This window comes from Papaver somniferum, chromosome 2 (genome assembly GCF_003573695.1).
Source record: "Papaver somniferum cultivar HN1 chromosome 2, ASM357369v1, whole genome shotgun sequence".
Taxonomy (NCBI): Eukaryota; Viridiplantae; Streptophyta; class Magnoliopsida; order Ranunculales; family Papaveraceae; genus Papaver; species Papaver somniferum.
In genome coordinates, this window is record NC_039359.1 from 112,907,029 (window position 1) to 112,917,307 (window position 10,279).

Sequence of the window (10,279 nt, forward strand, 5' to 3'; positions counted from 1 at the left end):
AAGTAAAACCCTAATCCAAATCCACTGGAGCCCACGGTTTTTATACATATCCCTCTGACTTGGACCCACATCACTTTATGCCAAGTAGCTCAAACATCAAACATATTAATTAATATTTTATCACGTCTCAGACAAGACTCAGATTCGTTGAACAGTGAACAATCCAAGATAGTAGGCTCCACAATACTCTTCCTCCACTTCTCCTTTTTGACGGTGCAGATTGTGGATTATTTTTTAGCTTCTGTAAGTCATGATACGCGTTATCATCTTTCAATGAAGCGTGCGAAGTAATAGTTCTATGTGCCAAGTTAGCACGCGGTTTTTATCCGAATATTTGCTATAAATACGAAGCGTTAGCGAAAGCTCGGTTCTCAGCAAATAATTTCAGAAACCGTATCCCCCTCTCCCTGTTTTCTGTTTCTACTGTTTTCGATTTTTTTTTAGATCTTCGCCTCTAAAATAAAAAAATCTCTTGGTTTTCTATATTTTCTCTCGATTCTTTTGATATACACAGTCGCCATTAAATCTCTCAGTTCGGATCGATTTCTCTTTAAAAGTCTAGCAGATTTTACGGTAAGAAATCTACTGGGTGCCCTTCATTGTATCTCTTGTTATATACTTTACCTTGTTTAAATACTTCTTAATTTTGAATAGAAGGATGGATCTTGCATGTTCATTTATGTAATTTGTATCGAGTATTTTGATTTTGGGCATTGTCGACTGGGGTTATGTTTTTAGGTGAATTGATGTGTTCTTCTATTGAAAATAGAAATTATAGGTTGACGAAGCGTCGATTTCTCTGAAAGATTGATTCTTTTGGTTTTTATTCTAATTGAAGTTGGTGGCAGTGATTTGACTCAGTCCGAGTTGTTTTTAACTCACTTTGTTTAGGAATTCCTTTGTGCTGTAATTCATTGACTTGGAACAGTGTGCTTATTCAACATGAAGCTCTATGGTGCAAATTATCTTAGATAGGTAACTAAAACGATTTAGGGTTAGCCTTCCTGTTGATATCCTTTATGCAGTTGGTAAATTCGGCATGATATATGTCATATGCCCCGGTCCTCAGATATTCCACATTGGTCATCTAATTAGGCAAATAAGTATGTAATACAGTAGTTTACTGGCAAGCTGCGAAATTCATTGTGTATTATTTGTTAGCAAAACTTTAGATGTTCGATTAGTTGTTTCATTCTTCCTTGAATGATTCTATTGATTTTATGTTTCTTATAATGTCTAGATCTTATGCCTAAGTTTAGAACTAAGTTTTCAATTCGTTTGTACTTAAATATCGATAGTATCAACTGTTTATTTTCAGTGTGGTAGGGGGTTAAATTATTGGAAGTTAAAACTTTTTCATGTCCTATTATTCTCTATTCTTTATCTAGTTTATAGGTCTCACTATAAAACTTTTGCATTGCCTTGAACTTATCCGCAAATGCTGTATAGTTGTTGATATTTTTGCTTGTTTCTTAAGGAGGCAAATCCATATCTTCAAAGTAATATTTGCTTTAGTCCAATAGGGTTGGTTCTAAAGGTATGAGACCATAGATTTTGTCCCACCTCTATATTGTGATTGGGTAAATGACCCCATCTGCTTGTTCAGTGGATGGGTTTGTTGTTGCAACTTGCAAGTGAGTTTGTATTTCATTAATATTATTTCTATGTGGGACATCTTTATCAACAACCTATTAGAAAAGAAATGGTCCTTATCTCACCAGTAGTGTGTCCCAAGACAGCACAGATAATATTTCTTTTCCAAGAGAAAGCTTTTACATTCTAGGTTACACACTATGGTAGTTGAGAACCTTAGAAATGTTCATGATTGATAATATGGCCATAATGTTTAATCAAGAAAAGGTTTGCTATTGATTGAGATATAGACAAAAACACGAATAAATCTGTGCATGTTGTTTTGCCTTAGAGCTGGTAATGAATTCTTTCAATTTGTTTATTTTGTATATTTGCATATATTTGATAACTCTGAACAAGAATCTAAACCCTTTTAATGGTGTCTGTTCAACAGATTTAAACAAATTGATATGGATGCAGAAGCTTATTTCCAAGAAGCCATGTCACACCACTCGGGGATGGGTGCAGATTTTTCCAAGTCATGGGAAAACTCTGTTTCTTCTTCTCCTGCAAAATGTTCTGACAGCACTGATGATGGTTTTCAATGCAATATCTGCCTTGACCATGCCCATGAACCTGTAGTAACTCTATGTGGTCATCTGTACTGCTGGCCTTGTATCTACAAATGGCTTCACTTCCAGAATTCTTCTCCTAGCATATCAGATCAACAGCCACAGTGTCCTGTCTGCAAGGCGGGTGTGTCCCAGTCTATGTTGGTTCCACTTTATGGAAGGGGATACTCTCTTCCTCGCCCAGAAACAGACCATAACGACAAGGGATCCTCTCTTGAGATACCTTCAAGACCTTCAGCTCATGGAGTGCATGCCCCAACTACCGCTAGTGATGGTAGTAGTGGTAATCATTTCAGACTGCAACCGCAGTTCCAGTCTAATCAGCAACAACCGCAGCATTACCCTCGGTTTTACAATGAGACCTTGGCATCATTTCCTCGTTCAGGGTCAGCAACAGTAGCCGTTCATCCGATGGTAGGAATGTTTGGTGAGATGATGTATGCAACTGCAAGAATCTTTGGGAACGGTTCTGAGATGGGTTTATTTGTCCATCCGAACTCATACGATTTGATGAGGAATAATAGTAGCCCAAGGGTTAGAAGGCAAGAAATAAAGACTGAAAAGTCTCTTAATAGGATTTCAATCTTCCTCTTCTTTTGTGTAATTTTGTGCCTACTCTCCTTCTGAAACTTGATTTTTTTCTTCTGTTTCTTTTTACTAGGTTCGTTTTACTCACTTTTTTTTCTACCTGTATACATATTACATACTTGTAAATGTTTTGGGATGAGCTCTAAGAAGATAAAATATACTTGGATAGATATGCCAATTGTCAAAAATATCATGTTTGGAAAAAGCACATTATTAAGAGAATAAACATGGATTTGTGCATCATAAGAATCATGTTTGGCAATACTAGAGGATATAATACGGTTGATGCTTGCTGATGGGTCTCCGCAAGAGGAAAAGGAAGCAACTTGGAAATAGGGACTTCTATCTGAAGCATCATCCACGTCTTTCGTTGGAAATGATGCTTGTTTTCCATAATGGTCCCAGCAGCCTTGAAAGTTCTTCTGCTTCTTTTATACTCCACCAAAAGGTCCAAACACACAGCAAAAGTTGCACGATTTTTGGTTTTCACCCAGGTTGGCTTCCCAGGATTCCATTGTCTCTACCGCCTTCTCAATCAGTATATCTTCAAAACATGCAGCAGCCAGAGAGCCTCGTGTATTTGCAATAACCAGCAAATTTGGATACCTGAAAGCCAGTAATTTATTATTATTATTATTTACTTATTTATTTTTGCTAAATTTCCATTTTCCTAATATACACCCAACACCTAAAATGTCATTTAACTTACGGAGGAACATATCATCAGGCAGAGATAACCCCTCTTGTTGTCAGAAAGGATTTGTACAGGTTCCATATTCAGCGAAAATCCTAAAGAAATCCCAAAAATTTGACACCAAAACTTGACTCTCCGTGTGTCAAATTTTTATTGGCTCACTTTTAAAACGGAACCCTTGTTTTTCTCCGGTGGGGTTGGGTGAGTAGAAAATCTATGATTGCTAGAGGTGACACATAGGAGGTCAAAAGGTGGTGTAAAAAATCGGGTCTGCCTAGCAGCTTCACATATTCAACATAATTCGTCTTTCATCCTCATACAACTATAAAGTGTAAGGAGGCAATTCTCCATTTGGCCAGTTTTAAGGTAACCATATCCTGCAACAGCATAACTATTCCATTCCACACTGATCTGGGATTTTCTTCCATTCCTCCATGCATATCGGAAAATGCTGCATATTTATATGCTCTTAATTAGACATTGTACTAAATGTAAACCAGTTCAAGTATGTATTCCTTTTTCTTTCATTTCCTTAATAAAAGGGGTTAAACTTTTGTTGGAAAATTGGTTACAATTTCATATTGAATGGAAAATTCGTATGATATCTATTGGAGTTGATAGGGTTGGGCCTATTAAGAACGGCGGTCCAACGAGTTGGGGTAGTTTTTTTTTGTTTGGCTTTAGACTGTGAAAGGAAACATCCTTTCAGACAAAACCTTTGATGGGACTTCATGAAGAAGCACGATGGTTCAAGAAGAGGTATTATTGACTTCTATAAATACCTTGCATAATTAGGTTAAAAAATCAACCAGAAAACTAGTAATCATTCTATTCCATTCATTAGAAATCATCGATTAAGTTTGTGTCAATTAAGAAAGTTCATCACTAAAATTTTGGTTCGCCATTTCTCGAAGTGTGGAGTGCTACTATGTCAAGAAGAATGTCATTGTATCTTGGGAGACAAACATCGATAGTCCGTAAGCAACAGTGCATGGTGAATCTGTTTTAAGACTAGAGGATATAATCCTTGCCTCGACTTTGGTTTGATCTAATTAGGTTTGAATTATTCTTGTTTCTCTAATTCTTATTGCAATATGTACACAAGATTATTTCCAACAATATTAAGACGGATTTATTCCTAAAATAACATCAGCAACACCTAGGTTTTTCATATCAAACTTGCTCTTTAATACTACCTTTGTTTCAAAATAATAGGCAGGTTTGTGTGTAAATTTACATACAAACCTGCCTATTATTTTGAAACGGAGGGAGTAGTTTCTTTGTGTCGCTAATAACTTCTATGTTATTACCCATGATAAACATATCATCAACGTAAAGACACAAAATCACACAACCCTTTTGTTAGAATATGGGAAGCCAACTCAAAACCAATTGGCAACGAGTGGAGTGGCCCTAAGAATTATAAACAGCAGGATCTTGGATTCCCCAGACAATGTGGGTCTAATAATCTCAACACGCCCCTCACGTGTAGCCTCGTTGGGGCGGTCAAATGACTCGTCGCTAATATAATAGCCTGCTCTGATACCATGTTAGAATATGGGAATCCAACTCAAAACCAATTGCCAACGAATGGAGTGGCCCTAAGGATTATAAACCGCATGATCTTAGATTGCCTAGACAACGTGGGACTAATAATCTTAACACCTTTAGTGTATGCTTGACACATTTGTCACATTCGTTTATTTTAAGGCTTCTCTTAAATATAGCCCACACTCTTATTAACCATAGCCCATTTGATTTTGGTCAATTTTTTTTTACTAAAATTTGAAGTTTGACCTTTTTTATTATTATTCATAACCCATAAACTAGGCTAGCAAATCAGTGAAGAAGTGAATTGAAAATTCACGTGTTTTTTTCTTTTTTTTTTCTGGATTTCCCTTTCTTTTAACATGAACTATTTTTTTCCCCGACTGTAAAAGATCTTCACCCATATTCAATGCATTCATCGACTCTTTAAAGACAACGAGAAGAGGGAGAGTAGTGTGGTGTGGTTTTAACATTTTAACCATTGTTGTCAGCAAACTCATTCTATTTATTACCATTAACACTAGTTTTGTGATTATTATCATTATTGGCACTAGCTTTGTAACCTCTGTAGGTGACGTGTATTCCACTATGATAAAGTTAATAGCTTTGTAAACTGCAAGTCATTACGAGGTGGCACCAGTGATTTGACCAAAATAGAGATATAAAGTGAATCATTCAGGGCTAACAGAGCCAAAATGAACATTAAAGTCGGTGGTTCTTTGAGAGGACAAAGTGAAGCATTCACTTTGAGATGGCAGAGCCTCCATGCAAAGTTTTTTCCCTGACAATGTTATTTCACAACGGGTCTAGTGGTTGTGGATTCAATATTTTAACGGACATCAGAACCTCCGTGAAAAACAAATTTCCATCATAATGTTATTTCACAATGGGTCTGGTGATTTTGGATTCAATGTTTTCACGGCTACCAGAGCCTCCGTGAAAAAGAATTTCCTCCGATGATGTTATTTCACAATGGGTCTGGTGGTTGTGGATTCAATGTTTTCACAACTACCAGAGCCTTCGTGAAAAAAATTCCCCCTAATGATGTTATTTCACAATGGGTCAGGTGGTTATGAATTCAATGTTTTCACGGCTACCAGAGCTTCTGTGAAATTTTTTTCACCTGATAATGTTATTTCACAATGGGTCTGGTGGTTGTGAATTCAGTGTTTTCACGGCTATAAGAGCCTCCCCGAAAAAAATTCCTTTGACAATACATAAAATGTCAGCAGAATATTGAAGATTACCATTAAAGTGAAAAATCTGCTTAACATTAAATATACTTTCAAGATAAATGTATGCTAATTTGAATTCAATCCCTAAGGCAAAAAAAAATAAAAATAACTAAACTAGTTACTTCTTGCATTTTTCTTGTTTTTGCCTTTATTCTTCAACAAATTAATGACAGGGATATCATCCTCCGAAGCAGAAAAAATATGTGATTTTTGAGAGTTATCATAATTTTTGAGCATCGAGATTAAACGAGCCTTTTTTGAAAAGCTTATCGGCTCATCTTCAGCTCCAGAGGATTCTACAAAATTCAAAATAATTCCCATCTTCCGTTTCTGCATAGATGTAAATCCAAAATAAGTAGGGGAAACTTACCTAATAATCAAGGAAATAAATACGAAATATAAGTAAAACATATCGGGAATACAACTTACTATAAGTGCATCTTGGGTTTGTTCTCCTTCGATAAAAGCTTTGACATGAATCCTACGAAAAAAATTAGCAACTCGGGTGTGAGACACTTATAAAAACCAACACCCCAATTATGCTGATTCAAGTTTAAAATATGATTGGGTATCAAACTTTTTTCGCATACACCCCAATTATGCTCATTCAAGTATGGACAATAAGTCCGGAAACTTTTAGGTTTATGCCACTCAAGGAAAACACATCCAGGAATATCCTGGATAGCACCAAATTGCCTCAACACTCGATTTGGATTATGCCATTTCAACAATCTCAAAACATTGAATCGCTCCTATTTAGTAACCAACTTGATAAACCGCCCCATCTATTTAGTAACCAACTTGATAAACCGCCCCACCTCGGATTGAGTTATAGGGATCCCATGTTACTTTATCTTCCTTAGAGTACATTATAAGTTTCAACAGTCACAAAATATTGTAGAAAAATAAATAAAATAACAAATAATTACCTGAAAAATACAACCAGCGATGGAAAAAATCACACCTCTAGAACCTTGCCCCAACTGATGGTACAAGCAAGCCAAGCAAGTTGTGGCTTAAGAGTAAGTACTAAATTTGTCTAAATTTTCTAAACATTGTAAGACAATTTATCAACTCGAAAATTTGGCAGGAATCCTACCACTAATACTTCCACCTGATTTTTCTGATTCAGACAATTTATCAAACACATGGAATACAAAATCCTAACACTAATACTTGAAAACTAAAAAATTCTGACAAAACCTTTAAATTATGAACTCGTTGTATACCTTTAACTAATCAACATAAAAGTTATTACCTAAACAACAAAACCCCGTAAACACAAATTCTTCTAATTTAGGTTTCAATTTAATTAATTTTAAAAATTTAGTATAACTAACCTTGAAATATCTTGTGAAGTTGATTTGACTCTTTCTCCTTTAGTTCGTTCCATGATGATTTGGTTGATTGATTTTTCAAAAAGATTTGAAAATAAATTTTTAGGGTTTATGCTTAGAAGTCGTGGTTTAGAAGAAGAAGTTGTGAATACCGTAGTTAGAATTTAGTTCTAGTTGGATCGGTTATATGATGAACGAACTCAATTCACCTCTGACTAAAAACTCATTTATGCTAACTTGGTTTGGACTATGATATGGGTTATGGATAATAAATTGAAAAATATTATGGGCTATGGTTAAAAGGGGTTATGGTTAGTAAAAATGTGGGGAGAAGCCTATTTTAAAACCATTGAATATTATCGACAATATTAAGACAGATTTTAATCATCGTGTGTATTATGTGGTTTTGCTGCTAACCTATATTTCCGTGTAGTTTGATAAATCGGGTGGTAGCAGTGAGTTAGTTTGTACCGGTTCTTCCGCTGGACAAGTTGCAGTCAATTTAAAAACCTTAAATTGACATTGCATGGCCTGGAAACAAGCAAAAGTGGTTAGGATTTATATTGGTTTGTTAAACCAATTTAAATCTTTTACTGAAGCAAACTTCAAATTTGTCCTTTGTGTTTACCGTACTTTAATCCATTTCGTCTTTACCGTATACGGTCTTCCCTTCTTGGTATTCAGTGTTTGTGTTTCGTGCCTTGTTTGCTAATTGGAACTATTTTGGAAATTCGTATACAATAGAAAATAGAATCCAAAAAATGCATAGTATATCAGCAGTCGTGTCAGAAATTAATTTAGTCAAAAATGTTCGAGAATGGTGGATCGATAAAGGAGCTACAAGACATATTTGTGCCGATAAGAGCATATTTACTTCTTATGGTGGATCGATAAAGGAGCTACAAGACATATTTGTGCCGATAAGAGCATATTTACTTCTTATGGTGGATCGATAAAGGAGCTACAAGACATATTTGTGCTGATAAGAGCATATTTACTTCTTATCAAATGTCGATGATGAAACACTCTCCATGGGAAATTCTGCACTGCTAAAAGTTGTTGGAAAAGGAAAAATCATCCTCAAAATGATTTCCGCAAAAAAAAACTAATTTTGAGTAATCTTTTACATACGCCAGGTATTTGCATTAACTCAATTTCTTTTTCATTATTAGTAAAGCATGGCTTTAAAATTGTATTTGCGTCTGAAAAATTGTCATATCAAAGCGTGATATGCATGTTGGTAAAGGATACTTGTGTGATGGGTTGTTTAAATTAAATACATTCACGGTAATTTCCAAAGGGAATAAAAAGAAAATTGCTTCTTTTTATTTGGTTGAGTCATCAAATATATAGGATGGTAGATCAGGTCATGTTAATTATGGTTCAATTCGGAAACTAATTAACATGGATGTAATACCAAAATGTCACATTGATTCAAATCATCAATGTGAAAAAAATACGGAACCACTAGATTTATTTCATACTGATATTTGTGATTTTAAGCCGGTGTAAACAAGAAATGGGAAAAAGTCTTCATTACTTTAAAAACGAATTCACTCGTTATTGCTACGCCTATCCAATGAGAGGGAACAACGATGCAATAGACATATATAAGTACTATAAAAATGAAGTAGAAAATAAATTGAATAGAAAGATAAAATTCTGAAAAGTGATAGACGCGTTGAGTATGATTCACCATTTGCAGAATTTTGTTCTAACCACGGAATTATCCATCAAATCACTGCTCCTTATCATCCATAATCGAATGGTATTGTGGAACCAAAGTAATTAATATCGTGTATCGATATCGTACCGGCCGGGTACGATACACCTATACAAAAGATTATATCGGTTTTTATCTGTGATACATCATTAAGAATATAATTTTAAATATTTATAAATATTTTAATATTAGAAAATTGGTGTTGTATGATGCATTAATTCTCAACATCAAAAGTATCACAGGACAAATTACAGGGTACAAAAGAAGATGATGATAGGAAGAAGGGTTATGTTTACAAATTTTCAGATCTTAATAAATTATTCTATCAAATTACCCTTCACGATATTATCAGTGTATCAGTGAACCTGAAATATCGGTTTGTACCGGCCAATATGAGTGTTTTTATCGTTCAATCCTTGTATTGCTGATATTTTAGATATAGTAAAGGTTTTTTCTGATACACGATAAAAACCTACAATATCGCCAGATGATGTGCGAAATGCAAAAATTAAAAGAAATGATGAATGCTCTATTATTAAGCTCAGGATTACCGGATAATTTTTGGGGAGAAGCTGTGCTTACGACAAATTATATCCTTAACAAACTACCTCATAAGAAAAAAGAAAGTACTCCTTATCAATTATGGAAAGGCCATAAACCTTCTTATAAATTCTTAAAGGTATGGGGTGTCTTGCAAAAGTGGAAGTTACCTTACCTAAAAAGGTAAAAATAGGTCCCAAAACCTTTGATCCAATTTTCATTGGACACTAACCTACTGTCCCCCCGACAAAACCATGTCCCAAATATTTCAATCGAGAGTTCACCATCGGATGAATGATTTTTTACATAAATAGACCCAAACGACAAGGCTCACCATAGAGTTAATGAGTTTAACGCAAAATAACGAAATCTGAAATCCCGGCAAAGCGACCATCATGATACTTCATTAG

The 10,279-nt window shown here is 35.0% G+C and overlaps 2 protein-coding genes across 2 annotated transcripts; one reads left to right on the plus strand and one right to left on the minus strand.

The window, feature by feature from the left end:
- Window positions 1-387: 387 nt before the first annotated feature.
- On the plus strand, window positions 388-2,964 carry LOC113348829 (E3 ubiquitin-protein ligase RMA1H1-like). The gene is made up of 2 exons (XM_026592708.1): window positions 388-573; window positions 2,027-2,964. Exon 2 carries the CDS (start codon window positions 2,043-2,045, stop codon window positions 2,829-2,831), a length of 789 nt encoding a protein of 262 aa, XP_026448493.1. The 5' UTR covers window positions 388-573; window positions 2,027-2,042; the 3' UTR covers window positions 2,832-2,964.
- Window positions 2,965-6,383: 3,419 nt separating this feature from the next.
- On the minus strand, window positions 6,384-7,830 carry LOC113351770. Its single transcript, XM_026595704.1, has 3 exons — window positions 7,610-7,830; window positions 6,699-6,750; window positions 6,384-6,599 (listed from the first exon to the last, which is right to left on the minus strand). The coding sequence occupies exons 1-3, from the start codon at window positions 7,660-7,662 to the stop codon at window positions 6,384-6,386; spliced, it is 321 nt and encodes a 106-aa protein (XP_026451489.1). The 5' UTR covers window positions 7,663-7,830.
- Between the last annotated feature and the right edge of the window lie 2,449 nt (window positions 7,831-10,279).